The sequence below is a fragment of the Tachyglossus aculeatus genome, chromosome 8 (assembly GCF_015852505.1).
Source record: "Tachyglossus aculeatus isolate mTacAcu1 chromosome 8, mTacAcu1.pri, whole genome shotgun sequence".
In the NCBI taxonomy this organism is placed as follows: domain Eukaryota; kingdom Metazoa; phylum Chordata; class Mammalia; order Monotremata; family Tachyglossidae; genus Tachyglossus; species Tachyglossus aculeatus.
The window spans coordinates 33,121,365-33,134,919 of NC_052073.1; the positions used below are offsets into that span (position 1 = coordinate 33,121,365).

At 43.7% G+C, this 13,555-nt stretch overlaps 1 protein-coding gene across 1 annotated transcript in view; it reads right to left on the bottom strand.

Moving 5' to 3' along the window:
- The window catches only part of WDR72 (WD repeat domain 72), a 203,930-nt gene that overhangs the window by 166,169 nt on the left and 24,206 nt on the right, over window positions 1–13,555 (bottom strand). The window contains exons 11-12 of the mRNA XM_038750044.1: window positions 11,810–12,030; window positions 9,642–9,837 (exon numbers count right to left, since the gene is read on the bottom strand). Coding sequence (XP_038605972.1) covers window positions 9,642–9,837; window positions 11,810–12,030 — 417 coding nt within the window. The remainder of the gene's footprint in view (window positions 1–9,641; window positions 9,838–11,809; window positions 12,031–13,555) is intronic.

Consider the following 13,555-nt stretch of genomic DNA (forward strand, 5'->3'; position numbering starts at 1 on the left):
ATCTTCCCCTCTAGTATGTAAGCTCCTGGTGGGCAGGGATCATGTCTACCACCTCTGATAATAATAATAATAATAATAATGATGGCATTTACTGAGCATTTACTATGTGCAAAGCACTGTTCTAAGTTGCTAGGGAGGTTACAAGGTTATCAGGTTGTCCCACGGGGGGCTCGCAGTCTTAATCCCCATTTTACAGATGAGGTAACTGAAGCACAGAGAAGTGAAGTGACTTGCCTAAAGTCACACAGCTGACAACATACTGTACTCTCTCAAGAACTTAGTACAATGCTCTGCACAGAGGAAATGCTCAATACAAACCATGATTGATTGATATGTGCATAAATGTCAGAGGCTCATGCAGTCCCAGGATAAGGAATTCCCAAGCACTTAGTATAGTAATCTGTATACAGTAGGTGTTTAATAGATACTGTCAATTGACTGATTCTTAGAAATGAAATTAATAAGTACTCAAGCAGTGGTTATAAATTTAAAATAGCGAAGACTACCTTAAAAAGACTGAAACTGGTCTAGACAGCTTCATGGTAATGTGTCAATTAATCCTTTGTGCTGTCAGTCCGATGCAGTATGGATGGTGCAGTGGATAGCGCACAGGCCTGGGAGTAAGAAGGTTGTAGGATCTAATACTGGCTCTGCCTTTTGTCCACTGTGTGATCTTGGGCAAGTCACTTCACTTCTCTATGTCACAGTTACCTCATTTTTAAAATGGGGATTGAGACCGTGAGTCCCAAGTGGAACAGGAACTGTGTCCATCCCAATTTGTTTGTATCCACCCCAGTGTTTAGTGCAGTGCCTGGCACAAAGTAAGTGCTTAACAAATACTACAGTTATTATTATTAGAGTTTCATCATGTAAATAGAAATTGAGCAATGATATACAGATAGGAGTACTGTAAGTTACTGAGCCATTCTGGTTTCACAGATTGTACTTTACACCCCAAATCCACACCCTGATCTGTGGATTTGAGAGCATGTACAGACAGGCTACAGAAAGCAGGCTGAAGCATACCTGCCCATATGCAGAGGGAGAAGCTGGCAGGAAGGAATAGCACCTGCGCTGCCTCATAGCATGCCCATGAGCCCATCCTGCCTTGTAATAATAATTCATAATAATGATGGCAATTGTTAAGCACTTACTATGTGCAAAGCACTGTTCTAAGCACTGGGGGTAATACAAGATGATCAGATTGTCCCACATGGGGCTCACAATCTTAATCCCCATTTTACAGATGAGGGAACTGAGGCTCAGAGAAGTTAAGTGACTTGCCCAAGGTCACACAGTAGACAAGTGGCAGAGCCAGGATTCAAACCCATGACCTCTGACTCCCAAGCCCAGGCTCTTGCCACTGAGCCATGTTACTTCTCAATTATAGCAGGAAGGACAGAAGCAGCAGCAGCATGAGGTGCCACAGAATTTAGAGTGATGGATAGGCCAGGACTGGGTGGAGGAGGAGGTCCAGGACCATGCAGAGAAGGAGGGCCAGGAAAGGGCAATGGAGGTTTGCCAGGACCAGGTGGAGGAGGAGGGCCAGGACCTGGAGGAGGAGTTGGGCCAGTGCCAGACAAAGTTGTAATAATAATAGTATAATGGTGGCATTTATTAGGCGCTTACTATGTGCAAAGCACTGTTCTAAGCACTGGGGAGGTTACAAGGTGATCCGGTTGTCCCACGGGGGGCTCACATTCTTAATCCCCATTTTCCAGATGAGGTAACTGAGGCCCAGAGAAATTAAGTGACTTGCCCAAAGTCACACAGCTGACAATTGGCAGAGCCGGGATTTGAACCCATGACCTCTGACTCCAAAGCCCGTGCTCTTTCCACTGAGCCACGCTGCTTCTCAAGTAGGGCCAGGACCTAGTAGTGCTCTTCTAGTAGGGCCAGGACCGGGCAGAGGTGGACACTGGAGCTGCGGTTGAGTGTTGGGCTCTGAGCCCTTAAGCACCTGAGCCTCTCTGCTTCTCTATGGCTTGGAGGGGATGTGGGGTGGTTCTTATGGTGTTTTTGTTTCATTTCTCTTTACTTGTATGCAGGCAGTCCTCTGTCAACACTTTAATTCTTGGATTTTGAGGCTCTTGAGAGCCCTAAGAATCTAATTCCCTCCTGTATAGTTCTTTTTCCCACTGCTACTAAGCAGTGGTATCTGTTAAGCACTTACTATGTGCCAGGAACTGTACTAAGTGCTGAGGTGAATAATAACAATCATGATGGCATTTATTAAGCACTTACTATGTGCAGAGTACTGTTCTAAGTGCTGGGGAAGTTACAAGGTGATCAGGTTGTCCCATGGGGGGCTCACAGTCGTAATTCCCATTTTACAGATGAGGTAACTGAGGCACAGAGAAGTTAAGTGACTTGCCCAAAGTCACACAGCTGACAACTGGTGGAGTCAGGATTTGAACCCATGACCTCTGACTCCAAAGCCCACGCTCTTTCCCCTGAGACACGCTGCTTCTCTGAATACACGCAAATCAAGTTGGTCACAGTCCCTGATCCACGTGGGGCTCACAGTCTTAATCCCCATTTTACAGATGAGGTAGCTGAGGCACAGAGAAGTGAAATGACTTGCCTAAGGTCACATAGCGAATCCAGGATTAGAGGCCATGACCTTCTGGCTCCCAGGACCGTGCCCCATTCACTAATTTAATAAATAACTATAACCACTAGGAAGGGGTCTGAGGGAGAGGATAGGTCAAATTTTCTCCCAATCAGGGAATGTAGCAATAATAATGATAACAGCTGGGATTTTTAAGCACTTACTATGAGCCATGCCTGATATTAAGTCCTTGGATAGATACAATTTGATCAGCTGGGAAATAGTGCTCTTCTGTGCCAAAGGAGAGATTAGAATTGAGGGAAATGGGAACAACTTCTTGTTTCCATAAGCGGTTTTTTGAATTTGGCATAACTTCCCTAAATATTGTTTAGTTTGTGACAACCAGGGCTGGATTAACTCCCTTGCATGTATGGGGCTATTAGATTTTGTAGATATTTTATTCAAATTTTTTTAAAATGATTTAAAGCAAAATGATCACAATTCTGGCTAATAATGCTAATACTAAACTTGTCTTTTTATGAACATGAAAGGCTTCTGTGGCTTCATTTCTGCCTTAAATGTGTAAAATATAGTTTCAATTTTAAATAGCTGGTTTTAGATCAAAATGCATATGCATATACATATAAAAAAACAAACCAGAGTCCTACCTTGGGGGTAGGGATCATGTTTACCAGCTCCATTGAATTGTACTTTCCTGAGCACTTACACTGATGATCTGCACAAAGTAGATATTCATTAATAATAATAATAAGAAGAAGAAGAAGAAGAAGAAGAATGGCATTTGTTAAGCACTTGCTATGTGCTAAGCACTGTTCTAAGCACTGGGGGGATACAAGGTAATCAGGTTGTCCCATGTGGGGCTCACAGTCTTAATCCCCATTTTACAGATGAGGCAACTGAGGCATAGAGAAGTTAAGTGACTTGCCCAAAGTCACACAGCTGACAAGTGGAGGGGCCGAGATTAGAATCCGTGACCTCTGACTCCCAAGCCCGTGCTCTCTCCACTGAGCCACGCTGAATACCAGTGATTGACTGTCTGATTTTATATATACTAAAAAATACAGATAGACACATATATAGTTATGGATGGAATGTTTGAGGCCCTCCATTCTGAGCCCTAGCCCCTGAGCTGCAGGCCCTGTAACCCCTGTTCCCAGTGGAAACCCGGCTGCTCTGGGAGCACTCCTTCTGTGTACATTGCAACGTGCAATCAAAAACCAATAACATGACGGGAAGAGTGCAGCTTCATAAATCCCAATATGCTCTCATCGCCACAAGTTTCATCATCTGGGGATTGCAGCTGTTGAGGAAAAATCCAATATCCCAAAAGGCGGGGCTTGCGAATAAAATCTTTCCAGCTTAAACCTGAAATACCATGCATATAAAGGATATAGTTGAGAAAAAGAGCTAATGGATCCTCAAATTGTTTTGCCAGAAAGAGACTTACCTCTGCCTTGTAACGAAATAGGAAGGTTAAATTTTAAATAAAATTATAATCTTAATTATTGATGACAATGATTGAGTTCCTCTTCAAGAGTGATGAACACAACTCTAGGAGAACTGGGTGTGCAGATGGGAGAGGGAGAGAGAGACAGAGAGAGAGAGAGAGAGAGAGAGACGGAGAGAGAGAGAGAGAGAGAGAGAGAGAGAGAGAGCTATCTGGGTTATGCACTGATGACACTATTAGCAGTCAGTGAATGTGGTTGAAAGAACACACTCGTAAACACCACTCCACACCTTTTCCCCAAAAACTTTCCTCTAGGACGCTGCTCTGCCTTGCTCTATTTGACACTGACAGCTCCTGTCTCTGTTGACAAATTTGCCCTTTGGCTCACCTGATCCTCCAAGACTCTGCTCAAAGAAAGCAGTCCATCTCCTGAATGTCGTAAGGGAGGCTGGTCTGTACTCTGCAGCAGTCGGCTAGCAGCCAATTGCTGTTTTAAACAGTGCCTTGTGTCTTCAAAGTATGTGTTCGACCCCCCTTCCTTGCATATATTCTATTTCTGGGTGTGTGCTCTTGGAGTGCCTTTGTAAATATACTCTTAAATGCATGGAGTAGTGGATAGAGCATGGGCTTGGAAGTCAGAAAGTCATGAGTTCTAATCCTGGCTCGGCCAATTGTCAGCTGTGGGACTTTGGGCAAGTCACTTAACTTCTCTGTGCCTCAGTTACCTCATCTGTAAAATGGGAATGAAGACTGTGAGCCCCACATGGGACAACCTGATTACCTTGTATCCCACCCAGATCTTAGAACAGTGCTTTGCACATAGTAAGCACTTAACAAATACCATCATCATTATTATTATTATTATGGGGGTTGAGACTGTGAGTCCCACATTGGACAGGGACTCTGTCTGACCCAATTTGCTGGTATCCACTCCAGCACTTAGTACAGGGCCTGGAATAGAATAAGTGTTTAACTAAAACCACAGTTATTATTATTATCATTATTATTATTATTACATATGTACATAAATTCATGCGTATATATACATACATGTACGTAAACACAGACAAAAACAAATGAATGAATCTCACTTGAAAATTAGGGGCCAACTGATGCAAAGACTCCCGTTTAGTGTATTTCAATCAAGAAAGGGCTGGCTGTTTTGTAACAAATGCTTCCTCTAAACTGTAAGCTCCTTGTGGGAAGGGAACAAATCTACCAACTCTCTCCTTACTCTCCTAAGCACTTAGCACAGTCTTCTGCACCCAGTAAGTGCTTAATAAATATGATCGAGTGACTGATTGATGGACTGTTAAACAAAGAGACAGCATAGCCTAAGGGAAGGAGCAGAACCTGGGAGTCAGAGGACTCTGATGTTGGTTCTGCAATTTGTCTGATAGTTTCCCCACCCCCAACTCCAAAACACTTACGTACATATCTTTGAATTTTATATCATGAATTATTTATTCATATTAATAATGATTTATGGTATTTGTTAAGTGCTTACTATGTGCCAAGCACTGTTCTAAGCGCTGGGGCAGATATAAGGTAATCAGGTTGTCCCACGTGGTTGTACCCATTTTCCAGATAATAATAATAATGGCATTTATTAAGCACTTACTATGTGCAAATCACTGTTCTAAGCGCTGTGAGGTTACAAGGTGATCAGGTTGTCCCTTGGGGGGCTCACAGTCTTAACTCCCATTTTACAGATGAGGTAACTGAGGCACAGAGAAGTGAAGTGACTTGCCCAAAGTCACACAGCTGACAATTGGCGGAGCTGGCATTTGAACCCACGACCTCTGACTCCAAAGCCTGGGCTCTTTCCAGTGAGCCACGCTGCTTCTCCATGGTAACGGATAAGATAACTGAGGCCCAGAGGAGTGAAGTGACTTGCCCAAGGCCACACAGCAGACAAGTGGCAGAGCCAGGATTAGAACCCATAACCTTCTGACTCTCAGGCCTGTGCTGTATCCATTATGCCATGCTGCTTCTCCTTAATGTCACTTTCCCCATCTTGACTGCATTTTTGGTAGGGCATGTATACATTAATTCTGTTGTATTGTACTCTCCCAAGCACTTAGTAAGCATTTGGAACATCAGAAAATAAGCATCAAATGGGGCCATCAGTTGTAGAGAGAGTGAAAGCAAGCATGTTTTTCAAGGTATTCTCAACCTCTGTGGGCAGGGAATATGACTACCAACTCAGCTGTACTCTCCCAAATGCTTAGAACAGTGTTCTGCACACAGTAAATGCTCAATAAATACCATTGATTTTCTTTATTAAGATTTTTTTTGCTCCTGTAACTCTAGGAAAGGTGCATTTTTCTCTTTAGCACTGGAAGAATGCCAAACACAATCCTCCTTTTATCAAAAGGGATGCAGCTAAAATGGTGATAATGTGAGGAAGACTAACTTCACCCTTAATATTAAGAATATGGTATTTGTAAGGACTTACTATGTGCCAAGCACTGTGCTAAATCCTGGGTTGATACAGTAGAATCAGATCAGACACAATCCAAGCAGCGTGGCTCAGGGGAAAGAGCACGGGCTTTGGTGTCAGAGGTCATAGGTTCAAATCCCATCTCCGCCAACTGTCAGCTGTGTGACTCTGGGCAAGTCACTTAACTTCTCTGTGCTGAAGTTGCCTCATCTGTAAAATGGGGATTAAAACTGTGAGCCACCCTGTGGGACAACCTGATCACCTTGTAACCTCCCCAGCGCTTAGAACAGTGTTTTGCACAAAGTAAGCGCTTAACAAATACCATCATCATGATTATTAAATATGATGAATTTGACCTTGGGTGAGTCACTTAACACAAAAATCTCCAGTGGCTACCAATCAACCTATGCATCAGGCAGAAACTCCTCACCCTCGGCTTCAAGGTTCTCCATCATCTCACCCCCTCCTACCTCACCTCCCTTCTCTCCTTCTACAGCCCAGCCTGCACCCTCTGCTCCTCTGCCACTAATCTCCTCACCGCGCCTCATTCTCGCCTGTCCTGCTGTCAACCCCTGGCCTACATCATCCCCCTGGCCTGGAATGCCCTCCCTCTGCACATCCACCAAGCTAGCTCTCTTCCTCCCTTCAAGGCCCAACTGAGAGCTCACCTTCTCCATGAGGCCATCCCAGACTGAGCCCCCTCCTCCCTCGCCCCGTGTTCCCCCTCTCCATCTCCCCCATCTTACCTCCTTCCCCTCCCCACAGCACCTGTATATATCCATATATGTTTGCATGTATTTTTTACTCTATTTAATTTGTACATATTTAATCTACTTATTTTATTTTGTTAATATGTTTTGTTATGTTCTCTGTCTCCCCCTTCTAGACTGTGAGCCCACTGTTGGGTAGGGACCGTCTCTATATGTTGCCAACTTGTACTTCCCAGCGCTTAGTACAGTGCTCTGCACACAGTAAGCACTCAATAAATATGATTGAATGAATGAATGAATGAATGACTCAACGTCACAAATGACTCAACGTCTCGGTGCCTTAGTTATCTCATCTGTAAAATGGAGATTAAATCCTCCTCCCTCCAACTTAAAGACTGTCCGTCTCATATGGGACAGGGATTGCGTGGCCCAACCTGCTTATCTTGTATCCACCCCAGCACTTAGTACAATGCATGGCACAGAGTAAGAACTTAACAAGTATCATAGAGGAAAAAAATGGCAAAAAGAGCACCAGTTACTGCAAACAACAAACATGATAGCGCAACATGAGACAGCCTTTGTGCGGGGACAGTATGGTCAGTCTGATGGTACTGCAATGACCTTTCCAGTCACACAATCATTAAAGGTGACTTTCACCATCTGTGAAAGGACAAATGTATCTTGCAAATCTCGGGCGTCTTAAACGTGCAGGAGTTTCCCAGAATTTTTTTTTTAACATTGTGGATTTTTGCCAAAGGCAGAAAGGAAGGTGCATTATTAAACACTCTTTGTTCTAGCAATACTATCTACAGCAATAATTTCACATACTTCCCTGAAAATTCATAGAGGAAGACAGATTTCCTTTTATTCTCCTTTCCAGGTGAACAGAATTCTATTTCTGAAATGCTTTCTAAAAAATGCCAAGAACAGTTTTCCATTAAGTGAAAAAAAAACACAAAACCCCTTTTGATGTTCAGCTGAGTTGGCATTAATGACAACAGTTCAAATGTAATGTTATGAGAAAGTACGATGTCATCTGACTACAGCTCCTGCCACGGCTCAAATAAATCAAACAGGGCACTCTACTCATCATCCCAGGGTTCTTAATCTTTTCCAAGACCAAACATGGTCACAATGCAACTGACATTTTTATTCATTCATTCATATTTATTGAGCACTTACTGTGTGCAGAGCACTGTACTAAGCCCTTGGGAGAGTACGAAACAATAATAAACAGCCAAATTCCCTGTCCACAACAAGCTTATAGTCCAGAAGGGGACAATAGTGCAAAAGGGAAAACAAAGCTAAACAAAAACAAATAACCAAAGAAAGGCACAGGGTGTGATTTCCATGAACTGGAGGAAAAGATACACCCCAGGTGAAATCATATCAAAGTTAGTAACATAAAATTTAATATTTAAAACATCGGGCTTTGAGAAACATTTTTCAGAGTATGTCCTTTCCCAAAGAAAGAAACTGAGCAAAATGTATTCTATGCCTTCTTTTTCTTTTAAAACTTGAAGATTATTATGCAATGGACTGTCAGGATCAACCTCACTGCTTCAGAGCTGTTATGTATGCAGGGATCTAGTCCTTGATGCACCTAGAGTGAAACCTGTTGGCCCCCAGCAATAGGACGAAGTGCTTATTCAAACAGCCAACATTTTTGACAAGGACCTCTACTTCCAGCTGGCAAGTGTCCTCTTCATGGGAAGCAGGAGGGAGTTTGGGAGTTTGACTACTCTATATTCGATAGCTACCCCACCGCCTACAAAGTATTGCACCCTTTCCAGCCTGCTTGGAGTGTTTGACAGCAATGAGCCAGAATCCTGCAGTCGGTAGTGAAACATTCAGATTTTTGAGTCCGAGGAATTCAAATTGCAGAGCTGCTGGCCTTATGAATCAGCATTTTCCTAACCCGAAATACCTGAGATATTAGAAGTTCCTCTGAAAAACTCAGCTTTCCTTTTCTTGACTACCCACTGTGAGCTTTGCAATTAATTACGTTCCATTATTACAGATCATCAATTAGCCCAAAAGGTTGCAGAGATAGTGAGTGTGCTGAAGAAGGCAGAATGTAATGAGAATTTGAGACTGGTAGGGCAGTAAATTTCTTTCTTGTTAATAATTAAAGTAGATAACTTATGTTTTTATTTATAGCTTCCAGAAATATCCGGCTCATTTCTGTGCAGTGCACTGTCAGCTAATCATCTGCTTGTCAGGATCTGACTTAAGTCATTGTGTTTTATTATCGGTAGGTATACCCTGCTTTGGTATGAGCCTTTCCACTGCCCCCCGCCACACACCCACTTATCTGTACTAAAATTAAATCCTCTAATGGCTCAGTCTTTGTCCTCTGTCCTCTGTTGCTGGTGTCATCCTTATGTTCCCTGCTCTCCCGAATCTTCAAGCAATGATGCAAACTCGAGAGAAATGAGAGAACACTCCTTCCCCCCAACCCCTATTTACCTGTTTCAATTTCCCAGATGTAAACGGAATCGTCCTCGCATCCGACAATTAAGAAGTTTTCCTCGGGGTGCCATTTTATGATCCTCACAGGAAAGAGATGTTTCCGAGCACGCAGAAGGCATGACCTTTCCTCCAGGTGGAGAAGGGCGACCGAATGGTCACTGCACACACAGCAGACAATCCCATGCTCCTTCAGCTGCAAAACCAATGCCAGGCAGACTTTAGCCACTCACTCTGGACCAGCATCTGGTGGCTAATTTTAAGCCAAGTCCAAGAGTGAAGGTGGTTTTTCCATTGGGAAACCAAGTGGTCAGTCTCAGAGGAGGCCAAAACTGCTGGGTTTCTGCTCCTCATTGGGACGTTCACTTTTTCCTTCTTCACAAATTCACAAATAAAGTCTTTCCTGAAGAGCTCAAGGTCCTAGAGAAAGCCTACAGACCCATAGTATCACTTAAACCCTACAAACTTCAGAAGGAGCAGGGAAAACAAGCAGCATGTCCAAGTGGCCCAAGTGAAGCAAAGGGTGGACAATTATTATTACTGTTACTATTATATAATTATATTATCAACAATAATGATAGTGGTATTTACTAAGCACTTACTATGTGTACAAAGCACTGGGGTAGATACGAATTAATAGAGTCAGATACGGTCCCTGTCCCACATGGGGCTCACAGTAGAGAAGCAGCATAGCTCAGTGGAAAGAGCCCATTCTTGGGAGTCAGAGGTCATGGGTTCTAATCCTAGCTCTGCCACTTGTCAGCTGTGTGACTTTGGGCAAGTCATTTAACTTCTCTGTGCCTCAGTTCCCTCATCTGTAAAATGGGGATTAAGACTGTGAGCCCCAAGTGGGACAACCTGATTACCTTGTAGCCCTCCCAGAGCTTAGAACAGTGCTTGGCACATAGTAAGTGCTTAACAAATACCATCAGCAGCAGCAGCAGCAGCAGCAGTAAAGTAGGAGGGAAAACAGCCACTCCCCATTTTACAGATGAAGAAAACAAGACCCAGAGAAGTTAACTGTCTTGCCTGTGCTCAAAGTTACCTAGCAGGCAAGTGGCAGAAACAGGATTAGGACCCAGGTCCTCTGATTTCCAGGCCTGAGAATTTTCCACTAGACCATACTGCTTCTCAAAACACTTGGGCAGCAGGTAGAGCCAAGCGGGATAAACCCGGCCGAGACCGAGTTTTTACTGAAGATAGACCCCACCTGCAGCTAGTGCAACATTAAATGGGTCCGAGCCATTATATTCCACTATTCCGGGAACCGTGGATTAGTCAGGGATACATTAGGCCGGGATGGTGTCCTTTCTGCTGCTGCTGCCCTTTGCCTGTCTCATAGCTCATGTGCGCTTCTGACAGTGCTGACTAAGAAAGGGGTAAGGAGTTGGTGGTTCGGGTCTCTGGCAGGAAGATGCGGTCAGGGGAGCATGTTGGGATACTTGGCTAAAATGGGATAACCCAAGCTTAAGCTGGGTCTGAACCCTCAAATGGTCTGGATGTGTCTCTGACCTGCAACTCAAGGGAAACTGGACTCCACTGCACAGGTCTGCACTGGTCATTACTATTCAGGCACAGGGTTCTTGAAGAACCTCATGTTATGGAAATACCACATGACTGTAACCCTGACTCAGTGGAAATTAATGGGTGAAGGCAGAGATGGTTCAATGATATGCCCATGACTGACAATGTCGATACAAATCCCTATATTACTGTCACGCTCCCCCACCAAGGAGCTTAATGCTTTACCTCTGGGCCATTCACTGTTGTTTTACTGTATTGATTACCATCAAGTTTTTAAAACACCGAGAAATAAAAGTCCTGAGCAATGTGGACTTTGATAGGCATCACATCCCTGGGCACAACTGTTCCTTTCTACCCTGAATCTACTTGGGCCAATGGGGATCACGTCATACCAGAGCAGACTGGCGATGTGGGGAAAACATTCCCTCAAACTTCCATTGCTACAGCTGCATGATGAAAGCTGGCATCCTAAGCAGAACCAAGTAAATTTCTGAGCATGGCGGCTGTGAGAAATGTTTGTTTGTTACAACTTGCCAATCAAATAAGTCTAAAGGAATAACTGACTCACAGAGAAGACAGTAGCATTCAAGATAAATTGGTACTCAGACAGTACACAGCTGACATGATCCAAGTCTATTACTTACTCTGTAGTTTTCTGGTGACATTAGAAGGTTGGTTATGGGACCAGCTTGCAGAAAAAATTTATGGAAAATCTCTTCCGTGAAAATGTCCCACCAGATAACGCAGGAATCCTGGTCCCCTGACACCAACCAGCTCTGGTCAAACTTGGACGATTGGCCATGGGGATAAAGCAATGAAGTAACACATCTGCCATGTCCAAGGAGAACTTTGTGAGGTAGCAGCTCTAAAAAATACAAACAAAGATTTGGCCATTGCTGCCATGGCATGGACCCAGCCATCTTTAACATCTTTCTTCATAAAATGCAGCTTTGACCCATTGGAGGGATTTCTCTTGAAGTTGACTGTTCAAATTATGCAACGAACTTCTTGAGCAGCTTCTAAGAGGGTCTTAGAATACATGCCTGACCGGCAATTGAGAAGTCAGGAACCACATTTCCCTTAGGTCTTCGTTCTGCTGCCTGACACTTTTCAGTGCAGAGAGTTCCTGCCTCTCTGAAGAGTGAGAGGCAGATTTCTTATTCCTTTGACCAGTGGTTACTGCCCTTAAGTTAATTACCAGGGGTGCCGAGGCCAAAGTTCAGGGCACGAACAAAAGTGCTGCAGGCATAAAATACTTTGTACAAAGTACTGAGTTGGTAGTTGGGTGGATAAAACCAGGAGAAAGATGAAGCTATCCTGGAAATGTCTCCTGGAGGAGATGAAGGATTTGAAAATGGGGGGGCGGAGCAGGAAACTGTGATCATGAGAATATGGACAGCATGAACAAAGGGACAGTGGAGGAAAAGGTGGGAACAAGGTACAGTGAGTAGCTGAGCATCAGAACAAAGAAGTGTGAAAATAAATTATCGACTGCAAATTGCCCTCAAGTTCCCTTGGACTAGCCTTTCTAATAAAAAACAAAGAATTTACAAACCCATAAATGATCCTACCACCTAATTTATCCCTGGAAGAGCACCTGTAGGTGAAGCAATATAGTAAAAGCCCAGTATTTATCTCTTTTTCAAGCTACTGAAATACTTTGGCCACTTGGGAGCACCATTGCTAGTGTTGTATACCTTTACTGCATGGAGCTTCAGATAAACAGTTCACACACTTCCTTGCTCTAATGCTCAGCTACTCACTGTACCTTGTTCCCACCTCTTCCTCCACGGTCTCTTTGTTCATGCTCTCCATATTCTCCTGATCACAGTTCCCCCCATTTTCAAATCCTTCAAGCTTAACTCCTCCAGGAGACATTTCTGGGATAGCTTCATCTTTCTCCTGGTTTTATCCACCCAACTACCAACTCAGTACTTTGCACAAAGTATTTTATACCTGCAGCACTTCTGTTCATGCCCTAGTACTGAACCACTTCCTCACTCACCTAAATATTCACTTTCCTTCATGTTGCTCTCTGTAAATTTATTAGTGTCTATCTCCCCCACTATATTTTAAGCTCCTTGAGGGCAGGGATTAATCAACCCATCATTACTTAGCACACAGCACTGTACTTAAAGAAGCAGCTTGGTCTAGTGGCAAGACCATGGGTTTGGGACTCAGAGGACGTGGGTTCTAATCTCAGTCGCCACATGTCTGTTGTGTGACCTTGGACAAGTCACTTCACTTCTCTGTGCATCAGTTATCTCATCTTAATGGGGATTAAGACTGTGAGCCCCACATGGGACAACCTGATTACCATACATTACCATACCATACAATAACTTTCTCCTCGACCCCCTCCAGTCTGGCTTCCGTGCCCTACATTCCAC